Here is a 15,971-nt window from a genome sequence, read left to right as displayed (position 1 = left end):
CAAGGGAAAACCAATTTTAGAGCTTAAAGATGATAATTGGTTGTGGGATTTAGCATTCCTTACAGACGCAACAACACATTTAAATATTTAAAATTTAAAATTACAAGGACCTGGCAAACTTATATTTGACATATATAATACTGTTTAAGCATTTGGTGCAAAATTAAAATTATTTATTAATCAAATTGAGCGCAGTGACTTTAGCCATTTTTAAAACTGCCAAATGTTTAAAAATGAAAGAAAACCGTTATGTTCAACAAATCGATTTGTAGAAATGTTAAGGAAGTGGCAAACCGATTTTTCATGTCGATTTTCTGATGTTAAACGCCACTAAAAATTGTGGCGTTTATTTTAAAATCCATTAAATATTGATGAAAATGATATCGACACTTCTCTTCAACTTGAAGTTATTGAGTTGAAAACAAATTCATTTTACTGTGATGAATTTCAAAAAATGAAACAAAACGTTATTTTTAAATTGTATTCAAAACTTCCACACGAGACTTTATAATGAAAATGGCTACTGTATTTGGCTCGACGTATATATGCGAACAAATATTTTCACAAATGAAACAAACAAAATCGGTTCATAGATCGCGACTTACGGATGAACACCTTCAATCAATTTTGATGATTGGAACCACTAAATTTCAACCAGATTTTTCATTATTAGTAAAAGAAGTACAAGCTCAAATTTCACATTAAAAATAAGAGTAAAACATTTTTGTATAGTTTTTAGTTTTATTATTATCATTATAATTGTATTTTTTGGAATAATTATTTAAACGAATTCATAAATTTAAATAAAAATAAATAATTTAAAAATTTTTCATACATTTTTAAAATTTTTTTTATTTTAGAAAATTCCTAACGGGTCACATATAATACATTCGTGGGCCACATGTGGACCGCGGGCTACGGGTTGGGCACCACTATAACTACTAAACAGCAAAGCAGTACCCTCTTGACCACTTTTTTTTTATTATTTTTTTTTTTTGTGTCATTACCTTTTGAGAAAGTAAAAATGCATTGATATTTTTCAACAGCATTTTTTTTTCTGGAAAGAAAGTGAATCTAATTAGTTCTTTGAAGGTGGTTTTTCAAAATGAAAAAATTCCCAATAGTTTTCGTATTAAACGTAAAGAAAAACCAAAAAATAAATAAAGAAAAACTGTGATTTGCACAACTAGTTTTTGAAAAAATGGATTTTGTTTTTTAGTGTTACTCTAAAAAAATAAATATGAATACATGAAATGTTCACTATATTGCACTATTTAGCAATTTCTACGAATGATAACATTATCGAAATATTGCGACTCTTTTTGAGCTTTTTATATAGGCATAAGAAAATTTATTATTGACGATAACAACTTTTCACTCGGTCAAACAACTGGAAATGTAATACAACGTACCTCGTATTACTTGTTAGTGGAAATTAATAAAAAAGTTGAGCGTAAATAATTTTTTATGAGCGCCTGAAGTTAAAATGACATTAGACAAAGTTCAACAACATTTATAAAAATCACGAAAATTGACAAATTATTTTGTAGTTAAAAAATTATAAAATGGTCAATTTTTATATCCAAGATTTGAAATTAATATACAAGATTTCCCTTAAGTTTTCCTACATTTACAAAAGAAAGTTTACTGGGAAGTTAAATTAATTTTTTACGGGCGTTTGAAGTTAGACATTGGATATTCACCCGTAAATTAACAAATTCTCAAACAACGTTTTTCTTATTTTGTTGTAATTCAATAATTATTAACTGTAGGTACTTGACATTTTCATTAAATGTTTATTTTATCATTTTCTATGTACATCAAAATGTTTTAAATATTTTAACTCGTTTTGAGTTATTTAGAGATAATTGAAATTTTCAGATTTTTTTAGTTTTTTATTCTATAAATGTCAATAAAATTGTAATCATTGGGTCAAAAAGCATGAAAATTTAATATAAGGTCTTCATAAGTACTTATAATAGTTGTTGAGAAATTTTAAAGAACCACAGGCACAATTTTTTTTTATAAGTATTTAGGTAATGTTCAGCTGTTGATAAAACGTATTAAGATCTTGAAAATTTTCAAATTTCTTGTCATCAAAAAATTATTAAATGTTAAATGTCTATAGCTAAGGATTGAAAAAAAACAAGGTTTCTCATAAATAATTCACACTGTAACCAAAAAATCTAAAAAATATATGAGCACAGTAATTTTTTACAGACATTTTAAGTTCAAATTTGGACAAAACTACATATAAAAACCAAAAATAACGATTTTAGATATTTTATAGTAATTTAAAAATATTATTTGTGAGTACTTAAAATATTTATTGTACCTACCATGTTATTTTAATTAAAAATTAAATTGTATTATTTTTTTCTTGGTAGAAACTCTAACTCAGAAATTAAATTCAAAATAGTTTTATTTTCTGCGTTTCTTGTTTCAAAAAAAAAATTAAAGAATTAAATTAGGAAGCAGAGTAGCGTATTTAAATATACTAGCCTGTAGCCGAGTGCTGTATAATATCATTGATAATATATAAAAGTATAGGTAGGTAACTCATATAATGTGGATAGGTACATATACCTATCTAAAGCAACGAGCTTACGAGCTAATAATTTATCACTTCATAGTTTCAACTTTCACATAATAAAAATTACCTAAACGCGAAAAGATTATAATATTATTGTTTTATATAATATTTACCATTATATTTTGAATGATATTCATTTGTATCAAATTTCGAAAAACAAATTTCATCGTTGCTATTATTATTAGAGTTCATGTTTGAACAAAGTTACACAAACTCCATTTAAAACGTAATATATGGTTTCTTCATTTTTGTAATCATAAAAGAAAAACAGTATTTAATATGAATAGCTTATATAATATTATACCAGAAGTTCAGAAGTCTAGAACACTATAGAACGGTTGAGAGTTGAACACCAATGGCGAAAACTATCTTAAATAATATATTGGTGAACTTGATTTTTTGGCGGTAAATATAAAAGTGAGGTTAGTTTCATAGTTTTATAAAAAAAATTAATAATTAGAAAATTTTAATTTGGATTAGCCTTTGCTTATATAATTTTTATATTTATACTTTAAACATTACTATAGCAAATAATTTCAATACACAAAATTTATTATTTCATTTAAATTAATTAATTTTAGGTTATGTTCTAAAAAATGATTTAGTTTGCCGCCAATTTATTTTATCAATTTATGGACCGTTGTTAAATTATATCTTCACAGTTCACACTTCAGTACTTCACTTTTTCACAGATTCCACTTTCCAGTTTTCAGTTTACACACTTTTCAGACTTCAGTAGTTCAGCTTCAGTTCTTCTGTCTAACGTCACAAGTCACAATCACAAATACACAACAGTAAACAACATATTATTATTTACTAATGAAGTACCTATTTAACTAACAATTATTTTGCTTTAGCGTTTAGCTGTTCAATTTAATATCTTAATGCATTTCTTAAACTGATATTGCAATAAGACTTATAGCTATGTCTGAAACTAAAGAGTTAGATTATCCAAGGTATGCCCATGTAGAAGGGCACACGGACGTATGTTACTCGGAAGATGGACGGTAAGATTAACACACAATTACATGAATAATTTTATAGTATCTAATATTTAAATTTGAGGACAATACCTAATTAAATAAATGTATACGAAAATTATATTTCTTAACATTAAAAGGCCAAACTAGTGTTAGCTTTTCTTAAACCAAAAAAAAGTTAAATTAAAACAACTTAACTGGTTTTATTTAACTAATTTATTTGTACAATCTAATTTACTTGGATAGATATTTGATTACGTGTGGTCAGGATGGAGATATACGAATATGGGATGGTATTGAAGATGGCGATCCTATTGAAAAATGTGTTGGTAGTGAAGCATTTGCTGTACATCAATCAGTAATATCAATAAATTAAATTACAAAATATAATATTGACTTTATTATTTTTATTTTCACCTAACATTTTTATATAATTGTAAATTCAAATTATTTTCAGGGAGATATGTTATATGTTGGCGATGATCATCATACACTTCAAGTTTACACATTTCCAAAAGCAGAGTTAATAGATACATTAACTCGATTTACTGCTTCAGTCTGTTGTTTAGATTCATCTAAGGATGGAAAACTAATTGCTGCTGGTGGATGGTAATATATTATATATTATAAAAAAAAAACCAATAATAGTTATTTTTTTTTTTTTTATAATCTATATTTTTTTATTTATTTTGTGTGGCTTTTAACACAAATAAACTTATCAAACTATAAATAAAACAATACATAACATAATATGGTATAACTTTAAAAAAAAAAAAATAACATAACTATTAAATGTAGGTTAGGTTCTTGCAAAGTGGGTTTATAGACAAGATGTCGATGTTTGTAAACCGAGTGATTGCTTCTGGTGACACTGCATGCAGGCCTTCAAAACCTTGATTGAATTTTCTACTTAGGCAATCGACTAGTATACTCTGTTCAAAATGAGATCGGACATCGGTGGCCGAGTTGTGCGCATGGGCGTGGCTTTGTTCTACATCTCGGCCTTACGCGGCGCCGCCGACGATCTATAAGGGGGCAGGCACCTGACCGTCGCAAACGACAACTGGTCACCACTGAGGTCCGATCTCATTTTTAACTGACTATATTTGGTTTATTGTTTGTTCCCCGTTTCTGCAGTCACATACTGGGTTATCTTAGAACCCCCACTTAAATAGGAAGTAACCACATCGACCATGTCCTGTTAGCAATCTATTTAATGTGGAACAGGTGCAACGAGGAAGATTCATTCCTAGAACTCCATTATTAAAGTCACATAGTAGTTAGAAAAATTAAAATTAAAATTAAGAAAAACCGGGAATTTTTACGTGAAATTGATTTTGGTTTTTGCTGTAACTCTAAAAAAATAACCAAGAATACATGCAATTTTCACTGGTTGTTTATATTAGCATTTTCTATACATGATAACATTTTCAAAATATTTTGATTTGTTTAGAACTATTTATGGACATTTTCAGTTTCCAATTATTTAGTTTTTTTATAAATGTCAATTAAATTGTATTCAAAAAGCTGGAAAATAGCTGGAAAATTTAATACAAGGCTCCTAATATATTGTTACAACATAAAACATTTGTAAAAATTCACTAATGTGTAAATGATTTTGAATTATCATTTCATAAAAAATTTTCTTTTTAAATCTAAGATATGAAAATTGAATACATATATTCCTTATAAGTTTGTCTAATTTTTATTTTTCTCACTAGGCATTCTTGTTCATTACCATCGGCCTTTTTCTGAGAAGAGTTGTTGAATGTGGGGGGGAGGGAAGGTTGGTTTTATATGGTTTAATGGAGATTATTCTAATGCCGCTTTTGTGATTATTTTTGTGAATGATTGGATTGAATTGTCAATTTCTATGTTGGATTTAAGTGACGTTGATAAATTAATTTTTGTTTCCAGTGTATGTTTAAATGAAAGCATTGTTAAAATTATTGGAGAGTGGTCAGATGAAAAAATATTTGAGTTTTCAATATAGGATTGGATATGGTTAGGTATTTTAGTAATAAAGAAGTCAAGTAAATCTGGGTTCTTGTTTGGATCAGATGGCCAGTAGGTTGGGGATAATGGAAGGATCCATTTAATTTTTTTTTCGTTTATTATTTTATGTAACTGAACCCTATAGTAGATATTTAAAGTTAATATTTTTATTTTTAATTTCAGTGATTCATCTATTCAAGTTGTGAATAAAGATACTAAAAGTGTATTGAATTTTAATGGTCACAAATGTCCAATTTTATCTATTAAATTTGATGCATTAGCTGAGTTTTTGGTAAAAGAATAAAATAGAAGAATTTCCAATTCCTTACACTTTCAATTAATAATATCTTAAATGATTACAGGTGTCATCCAGTTGTGATGGAACTGTAAAAATATGGAGTATAGAAAAAAAATCTGTTGTAAAAGAATGGACTAGTGTGATACCAGTTAGCAATGCATTTCAACATTCCAAGATCAAATGTACACCTGCATGGGATCCTATTGATGGAAACTTATTAGCTATACCTTTTGGCAAAGAAATAAAATTGTTCCAAAGAGGTTTATGGAGAGAACTTTACACATTACATGACTACCGATTATCAGAACAAGTAATTACATTCAAATATTTTTTTATTTTTTTATTTTATCTGAATTTGCTTCAATTAAAAATAAAAAATACTAATTGCTATACCCTGATATTTCTTTGCAAATCATGATTTAATGTTATTTTAGGAGATCACTGTTATGAGTTGGTCAAAATGTGGTAGATATATAGCTGCTGGAACAAACACAGGATTTATATTGGTGTGGAATGTATCATCTCAAGTAATTGTATTATATGCAGAGTGTAAAGAACGATATTCTATAAGAAGTTTAGTCTGGTGCCCTAAAAATGGTGAACACACATTAGCCTATTGTGATGATCATGGCCAATTAGGTTTGGTTGAAAATGCTAGATCAGATGATTTTAATATAGATACAGTAAGTTTAGGTAATACTTAATCTTATTTACTAGCAATAATTCATTTTTATTCAATTATTATTTATTATTAATATTTAATGGTATCAATAAAATTGATCAATAGCGTATTTGCATGTTATGATTCACATAAGTGTTTACATACCTAAATCCTTAGGTGAACCTTATGATAAATTATTATTAATTACGACCCTATTCTTCTTCAGACTAATGACAAGGAAAACATATTAATGACAGATGAAGAGTCTAGTGATAATGTTATATCATTAGAGCAAATAAAACATGATGCTGAAGTTGAACTTAATAAGCAAAGAGGTATATCTTTAAATAATGTTGATGGTTTAGAAATTGATGACGACAATAGCAATTTGTCTTCTAAATATATTCCTCCTACTGCTGGTTTCACTGTGGATCTACAAAGTCCTTTTCAACCTTGTTCAACACCTGTTCATCTACAAAGGCGCTTCATGGTATTAATTTATAGTATTTAACTTGTTACAAATATCAAATATTACGTTATTAGTTAATTTTATTTAATTTCATATTAACTTAAATAACTAACACATTTTTAAGGTTTTCAACGATGTTGGTTATGCGCGTCAAACTAACACTGCTGATGAAAATGTAATTGACGTAGATTTTCATGATAACACTGTCCATCATGCTTTTCGTATCAAAAATGTCTTAGGGCATACTATCGCTGCTATGTGTCAAGAAGCATTAGTCTTAGGTTGTGATACTCAAGATAATACACCTAGGTATTTGAAAAAAATGTATACTAAACTTAAATAAATATAAAATGTATTAATAATAATTCAAATAGCAAATTGGTCTGTGTACTACTAAATTCATGGGATGGTAAACGTGAATGGACTGTTGATTTACCTGATGATGATGATATATGTGGATTAGCAGTTACTGCTGATTGGATTGCGGTCGCTTCAGTATCGCGTTTATTAAGATTATTTACTCTTGGTGGTGGCCAAAGGGAGATAATATCTATACCTGGACCTATAGTAGCTATACATGGATCCAGAGACCGTTTAGTTGTTGTGCATCATTGTGGGGCCCGTATGTATGAACTACTTAATAATACAGTAAAACATATTTTATCAAATTGTTTTTTATTTTTATTTAGCCATACCTGGTGAACAAAATTTAAGATACTGTGTGTACAAAATTGATAGCCGTGTTGAAGCTGTTTGTTCTGGTTATGTGCCACTGTTTCCAAAATCAACTCTTAGATGGGTTGGTTTTTCTGATTATGGATCTTTGTGTATTCTAGATTCTGCTGGAACTTTACGAATGTTGATTAAATCCTATTGGAGTCCCTTATGTTATGTTGATAATACGGTAATATTTAATTAACCAATAATAATAATTTAAATATTTTAATTTTATATCAATCAAAAAAAAACTTTAGTGGAATGACACTACAAATCATTATTTTGTCATTGGAGTCAGTGAGGCACGTCAAGATATAAGATGCATTCTTTGTAAAGGTTCTTATTATCCTTCAACAACACCTCATCCTTTTTTGAATGAAATACCCTGGCAGGTTATTAATTTTAATTATTTGATAATTTAATGTAAATAGTAAATATGTTTATATCAAACATTGTTTTAGATTCCATTGTGTGATCTTAATCAAGAAAAAGGTGAATTAGAAGAAAAATTTTGGAGATCCAATTTAGCTTTATCAATTTTACCTGAAGAAGATGGACTTCAGTATGATAAAGAATTAAAAACTACATTTTTAAAACTGTTTGCTGTATGTATTGAATAAATATTAAATTTACTTATTAATGAATCATTTATATTAACAAAGTTAATTCATTCAACTCTTGATTGTTTTATTTAGATGGCATGTAAGAGTGGTCATGATATGAGAGCATTAGATCTATGTAAACTTATAAGATCTGAGCAATATTTAAATTTAGCCCTCAAATATACAATGCGAGTTGGGAATAGTAGTTTAGCAACAAAAATTACAACAATTATAGAAAATGAAGCAAAAGTAGATGATGAACCAAAACCAGTAACATATTCAGAATTATTTGATGGTCCATCAACTTCATATAAGTAAGTTGTACAATTTGATCATTATTTTTATTATATAATTATAATAGTTGTATTGTTATGAGGAGCTATTTTTATAACAGTTCAAATATGAATATAAATAAACAAATAATACCAATTATTTTAATGAATATTCAATTTCATAAATTTAGTTATATAATTCTACAAAAATTAATAAATAGGGATTGAAGGCATTAAAAACAATAAATGTCACTGAAAATGTAAAAAAAGGCAAAAGAAAAATCAATTTCAATGATATAAAAATAGCAATTTTTAAATAGCAATATATATAGCAATAATAATTTATATATTAAATAATGTAAAATTTATATCAATATTTACATACATTTTCTTTTGAAAACCTTTGATGGTTTGGACTTACTTTTGTATATAGAGAATGATCTTTCCACAAAATTATGCGTATGTTTATCATACTTGAATATTCACATGATTTGTACCGTTAATATGTATGTGGTATTTAGAGCTATCAGATCAATCAAAAATAAACCACAGAGGTATTTATGAGTAAAAAAGACAAAGAAAATAGAATATTCATTTATTATCTTAGATATTAAATTTAATACATTTTTATACAAAAATTATTTTTCTATTATTATTAAAAAACAAAGCTTTTGTCTTCAAATCCAAGCCGTATTAATAAATAAATTGTTATTTATTGTAATACAACTATTTAAACAGTAGGATTGATTTTTTTTTTAATCTTTATAATTGCTTACATAAAATATTTAATAACTATGTTGCTTGTCATAAAAAAGACTATGGCATGTCCCCCCCCCCCTTTTTCTTTATTAAGACAGTTCTTCGTATTCTTGAGATTTTTTGTACTACTTAAGAAGTATCCTATAGAAAACTGTACTATTTTCGAATGAGAACCTCTTTTTCTACTGTAAATTATTTGGTGGATAATTTTTCAGAAAATATTGACGTATCAAAATCAAAATTTGAACGATTAGTTTTTGAATTTTTAAATTTATTGTACTAAGGATAATAGGTCTATAATAATGAGTTTGGGAGATATGGGGCTATAATGGTGAGGTTATACATTTTAGTCTTTAATATTAATCTACCAAAATTTATAATTTATCAGAATGGTCCAAATATAATAAACACTAGATCTAATAATGCATCTATTTTATATTTTTGTAGGACCATTTTTAAGCACTATTATTCTGAGCATAAACATTCTAATAACTGAAAAATTACTAGTTTTAATTTTGAATTAGGTATATCAACATTTTTAAAAAATTATCCACTAAATAATTTACAGGAAAGGGGGGGGGGGTTCTCATTTAAAAACTGAATATTGTATCGCCATAGGATACTTTTTAAGTAGTTGGTACAACAAATCTTAGGAGTTTGAAAATATGGTCTTTAAGTATATTTAAAAATTCCAAAAAGAAGAATTTTGATAAATTTAATTAGATGAAAAAAGGTGGTGAGGTGCATGCTTGTTGTGTATAACATATTTAATATAGTTATAAAGTAAAGAATTTCAAATTTTCTAGCAAAAATACAAACTATACTTCAGAACAATCGCAAGATTTATTTTCTGAAAAATACAGTCCAAATGATAAGGAAGACAATAATAAAGGTAAGATTTTAATTTTATTAGTTATTATTAATTTATTATTATAAGGGCTGAGAACTTCTAACACTCAAAAACGTCAAAATATTTTATTTACATATTATGCATTTAAAAAACAAATAATATGCCTTAAAAAATGGAATATTATATAAAATATGGAACCTAAATTATAATGTTTATGTGAATAAAAATATAATTTAAATGAATTGATAAAAACTTGAAAAATTATTTGTACAATAATCAACCAACAGTATGCGATAAATTATTAGAGTCATCTAAAGTTTACTTCCTATTATCCTATACGTGTCTCTATGTTATCAGCCAGATAGTGAATAACCTAACCCATCGGTTCCCAAACATGTTTGGCTCACAGCACCCTTTTTAACTAATATTTTCTAAGGACACCTTTCCCAAGTCATAGCATAACTAATAATAAGAAATAAAAAAAATTAATAAAAACCAGAAAAAAATGTAATGGGTAATATGAAAATAGACATAATTTATAAATTTTTATTTACATAATTGTAATTGTTTCCATCGTCGGGTTTTCAATTTTATTTTTGGACCATATAAAATTTTACGTCAGCACGACACCCCTGTAAAGACAACTGCGGTGCGCACTTGGGGAACTGCTGACTTAACCAACAACATTAATATTATTTTATATAAGTTGACCGTAGAGATTTGGAAAATAATATTTTTATACAGGTTTTTATATGAACCTATGTTATATTATTATATTTAATATCAACATTTTCCAAATCTGACATTTATATGCTGTTGATTTATCTAATATACTCAAATATGCATTTATATGCAATAACGACAAAATATGAAAAATTAAATCTTTAATATAACCTTCTTGTGTTACGACTTGTGAAACATATTTATTATTTATACATCACTCATATTATTCTGCAACCTTTCCAGGAAAATATGAAAAAACTAGAAGTCCTCATCATTTATTATTACTAATGAATTTATTTATTATTAATAGTATACATTTTAATTTTAAAATCTGATGATTCATTTGTCAGATAATATAAACAGTACTGGTCTCACTTCACTCACCTCTGTTCAGTCTATCAAATTCAAAACCCATGATCAATTACTGTATTCCTAAAATTAGTTATAAACCAAGCTTTGTAAAACATTTAATAAGAATTCATATTTACTCTTAGGGAAACAATTTAGACCATTACTACCTGGAACATAGGTAACCATAATGTATGGAAATTAAATAAAAGTTATGTGGTATATTACTAAAAAAAAAATCTCAACAAGAAAATTATTGAAAAAATTTTGTTTGTTAGAAGTTGTAGAATCATCAAGTATTTTGACGGTTATAAAAAAGAAACAAGAATTTGAACTGATGAATGAGTCCAACGATATAGATCGAGCTTTTAATCCATTTAAAAAAAAAACTAGTGGACAAGCTAATATTTCAATTGGTACTCTTTCGCCATTTGATCAAGTAAATTACTTTACATTATATACACATTTTATTTTAATACGAGGTTTCAACATATTTTATATTTATTTAATTTTAAATTGTTTTAGACAAACGAGCCCTCGAGTGACAATAAAAGAAAATCTGATTTAAATGACAGTTCCGAAGACATCAATTCAACAAACAAATCGAAAAAACCCAAAGGAGTTTCAAAGTTATCATCTTTTATTTTTAAAAAATAATTTAAACTTTTATAACTAATAATTATTATTTTTATAATTTTTACTTCTAATTATGTGATTAGTGTATATATTATGTCCTAAATAAATTTAAGTTAAATTGTATTTTATCAATTTTGTTACTCACCAGTAAAAAAAAATAGTAAATATATATATATTCAATAATGAATCTTTAAATTTCTGTTTTATGGTACCTTGACCCCCTCCACGTGTTATGTTGTTACCTTAGAAATAAACTTTAGTAGTGGTAGAAAATAATCAATAACTCATATCACCCCTTCTTTAGTTTTTAAATGTATTATAAATTATATCTATTGCACTCAAAAATAAACTTTACAATATGTAGAACTATTACAACACTATGGAATTTAAAATAACTAAATACTTACCAAGATTTAAAGAAGAATTACCACCAATCAATAGGCCAGCTCGTTCAACTAGTAGTAAAATAATTAAGGTAAACACAAAAATAAATATTAAAAAAAAAAAAAAATTATTTGTAATATGAATATATTATTTTAGAACCTTAAAACTTCAATTGAACAAACAGAATTATTAAATAAAATTGATCCATTAATATTGGTTGCTCAGTATGAAAGAGATATCAATCGAATGAAAATGAATCACAACCAAATGTTAGAGGAACTTTATAAAGAATTAGAAATATTAAGATCCAAGAATCGAGGTACTGTACAAATTATTCACAATGAATAATTTTGATTAAGTTTAATTTAAATTATTGTTTAGACCTTTTAGATGAATTGATTATAATGAATGGTGGGAACTATTGTTGCAAGCATTTAGAAGATTTGAGTTTTGATATTTTAAAATCTAATGCAAGTGATAATCAAAAACAACTGAGTGATATATTAAACAATGCTAAAATTCATCAGATATCTACCGAAGACATTAAAAATGATAAAAATTACAAGTAAAATATTATTTTGTATTTTTTATTGTCTGTACTTTGTTTTATATAAGTATTAATTTTTATCAGTGGTGCCTAGTTAATTCAAAACCGTGGTTTAAGTATTTCAATGCTTTTACAAATTTTAAACTATTATCTTAATTCTGATGTAGCATATTATAGAACAACTCCATTCAGCATTTCCTTATAGCCCACCTGTCACTTTTCTAACACTTATTGGCTACTTTGAATGGTTCAAATTCACTGCGTAATCACAGTAGGTACTTAGTACCATTGGTAAAATCAATTTATTGGATTATTGAAACCATAAGTTACCATAACAGTGACATCCAGTTAAAAATAAAAACAATTTAAGTTCACATTTTCACTAAAACATAAATACATATTTAACTTACTATTCCAAAATTAAAATTAACATTGAATATTTTGAATATAAAATCATGTACTATATCAATATCAGATAATTGCATTTATGATTTACCTATACTGTCAATTGAATGACTATTAAATGTTTTAAATTAATAATAGTTAATTTTTTCTAGCTATAAAAAAGAACTGCCTGAGTTAATAACTGTAGGGAATAAGTTCATAAGTAAAGACATTGAAAATAAATCAAATTTACTTTTGCAAGACCAATTATTTAAAAGCAATAAACTAATTGATGCACTTCGACAAGAAAATATTCAACAAAAGGCGGAGGTAATTTTTATAAATTTAAAATAGTATGATGTAAAAGGATTTTATTTTGTAGTAATATATTATAATTTGCTAAATAAACTAACTGAATTAAACAAAATTCCATCTAGGTACTTTTAAATATACTCAAATATAAATCTATATGGACTAAAATTTTATAAAATGATGTAAACATAAAAAAATATATAAAATACCTAACACATAGGTTTAACATTGTAAATTTATCTAATTCTTATTTTATTAACAGCTAAATTCATTAAATTCATTATTAAATAAAGGATTGAAAATTACTGGTGTTGGATTGGATAATGGCCTGATCAGAACAAACTTGAATTCTGGCAAAAGATTTCTATCTTCGTTTTCTCATCCTACTATTTCTTACATGGATATTATGAGTTCAGAGTAAATAATTACTGATTAATTAAAAGATAATATATTATTATAATGCTTGATGAAAGGTAGTTAGCTTAAATAATATTGTCATTAATTTAGTGTTATTATATTATATGCATATCATTATATTCATTGATTATAAACACTAGGTAATATTTATAATTAATAGTATATTACAATATAGACTGTCGTAGAGAAAAAGTTACTTAGACTAAATGTTACTTGCTCATTTTGCCTCAAAATATTAATTTAATATAATATTATAATAATTTGTATTCTTTATTTTCAGGGAAAGTTTACAGCCAATCTCTAGGAATGAATAATTTGTATAATAATACATTGAGTGTACAGATATGTAACATGTTTACCATTATGTACAAGTTACCTAAGTAGGTATTTAATATTTGTATACCTAAACATGGTTGTTGAAAATCATAATATTAGATGATTAAAAATAAAAAATGTTGTATGATTACCTACTATTAGAATATTATTAATTAATAACTATAATACCTACATGTATGTTACCTGCCTAAATATTTTTTAATTATGATAATTGATAAGTGTATATTATAGTACTATTACAGAATTATATGATACATAATGATACATATTGTAAGTTGTAACCGATATTGTGAACATAGTCGAATACGAGAATATCTCTAGACTTATGGGATAGAATAAAAAGATCGGTTGCCGGTTGGGATGTCAGCGCACTATTTATTTCCATCTTTGACTCACGTGTGGCATACTAAATGTACGATTAGCAGAACCAATCCTATGTACTTTTAATATTAGAGTGAAACAATTAAGATAAGAACATGACATGTATCGCTACTTAGTACGTTGGCTACTTGATGACACTTTAATTATTATATAAGTTATGACTTATTAGCGTTTAAATAATTAAAATTTAAAAATTCTTATAAATAATTAGACAAATCCAAAGACAAACAAAAAAAATTATAAAATATATATCTTAATTATTAGTACTTGAAATATAACAATATACAATAAAAAAATAAAAATAAAAGTGGGTGAGCATTATTAGTCGAAAAAAATTAAAATAGTTCATCCATATTTACTTCTTGCTAAAATAATTTCGTTTTTAAACCTTTAAGTTATACAAAATATAATCACTAATTACTTAAGTACCTAATTTTTTTATTAAAAATATTATATAATTAACATAAGCAAATTCTATTTTGTTAAAAATAATTTGCGGTTAGGGAGTTTAGGTTACGAGATTTGAGTTTTAGAACCTGCTCAGGTTGGTTCTGCTAAACATAAATTTGATTTGGTGTGCAGTTGGGCAACTAGGGCTAAAATGTCGGGGGAAGGCTGTAGTCAACACCAACTGATATTACATGGAAAGTAACCCAAGAAAGCCCCCACACCACCATAGAAATATTTCTTTAAAATAATAAAAATTATAAAAAAAAAAATTTTATTTACTCAAGTTTAATTTTTCACAATAATAATATACTGTCTGTACCTATATAATAGTTAAATGTAAATTAAAGGTGGGCTGCAGGGCTATTCAAATCAGAGTATGTGGCGGAGCCGGGTTTTTATATTATAAATTGAAATATTTGTGGATACTGGAAGATTAAAAGGTTTACCCTCCAGAGTCCAGATCATGGTTTAAGAAGTTCAAAATAAAATTATTTGAATACGTTATAAAGTTGCTCCAAACCTCAGCATTTTCCTAGTATTTTTACAATTATGAAGCTAAAATAAAATCAATAAAACATTTTACTTTAAATAAGACGCTATACACATGCATGTGTTGTCTCCAAGTGTGTCTTACAGGTGTGAAAGATATCAAATTTTTCATCGAGCATCGTTAGTTTTTAATAAAAATAATCACTCTAATATTAAAACTAACAATGCTAAATAAGATCTGCTGAAATTGATACCCACTCGTAAGACGGAGAGGATACATGCTGATAAATCATTAATACTTATAACTTTTACAATTTACATCCAATCATACTTTCAAGTTGTGATCACAGTTATTGTATTAAGTATTA

The 15,971-nt window shown here is 26.3% G+C and overlaps 3 protein-coding genes across 4 annotated transcripts in view; 2 read left to right on the top strand and 1 right to left on the bottom strand.

Moving 5' to 3' along the window:
• LOC132952630 (probable ATP-dependent DNA helicase HFM1) overlaps nt 1–2,855 on the bottom strand; it is a 35,317-nt gene extending 32,462 nt beyond the window's left edge. Inside the window, exon 1 of the mRNA XM_061024965.1 lies at nt 2,707–2,855. Within this exon, the coding sequence (XP_060880948.1) occupies nt 2,707–2,785 (79 nt within the window). The 5' untranslated portion in view covers nt 2,786–2,855. The remainder of the gene's footprint in view (nt 1–2,706) is intronic.
• A 386-nt stretch (nt 2,856–3,241) lies between these two features.
• On the top strand, nt 3,242–12,066 carry LOC132952535 (WD repeat and HMG-box DNA-binding protein 1). Of its 2 annotated transcripts, none has more exons than XM_061024857.1 (17): nt 3,242–3,387; nt 3,451–3,600; nt 3,820–3,931; nt 4,031–4,182; nt 5,752–5,860; nt 5,931–6,176; nt 6,301–6,549; nt 6,754–7,017; nt 7,121–7,305; nt 7,371–7,618; nt 7,686–7,900; nt 7,971–8,105; nt 8,175–8,318; nt 8,409–8,629; nt 10,153–10,238; nt 11,549–11,706; nt 11,793–12,066. In XM_061024857.1, the coding sequence occupies exons 2-17, from the start codon at nt 3,518–3,520 to the stop codon at nt 11,922–11,924; spliced, it is 2,739 nt and encodes a 912-aa protein (XP_060880840.1). In that variant the 5' UTR covers nt 3,242–3,387; nt 3,451–3,517; the 3' UTR covers nt 11,925–12,066. The 2 variants fall into 2 exon arrangements, with proteins under 2 accessions (XP_060880840.1, XP_060880839.1); XM_061024856.1 differs by having other exon boundaries at nt 11,546–11,706.
• A 171-nt stretch (nt 12,067–12,237) lies between these two features.
• Nucleotides 12,238–15,632, top strand: LOC132952536 (uncharacterized). The gene is made up of 6 exons (XM_061024858.1): nt 12,238–12,378; nt 12,444–12,606; nt 12,669–12,852; nt 13,392–13,548; nt 13,793–13,947; nt 14,228–15,632. The coding sequence occupies exons 1-6, from the start codon at nt 12,283–12,285 to the stop codon at nt 14,259–14,261; spliced, it is 789 nt and encodes a 262-aa protein (XP_060880841.1). The 5' UTR covers nt 12,238–12,282; the 3' UTR covers nt 14,262–15,632.
• Nucleotides 15,633–15,971: the final 339 nt, after the last annotated feature.

Source organism: Metopolophium dirhodum, chromosome 9, assembly GCF_019925205.1.
Source record: "Metopolophium dirhodum isolate CAU chromosome 9, ASM1992520v1, whole genome shotgun sequence".
In the NCBI taxonomy this organism is placed as follows: Eukaryota; Metazoa; Arthropoda; class Insecta; order Hemiptera; family Aphididae; genus Metopolophium; species Metopolophium dirhodum.
The sequence above is the reverse complement of the archived record's forward strand: the minus strand, read 5'-3'. Positions and strand labels throughout refer to the sequence as shown.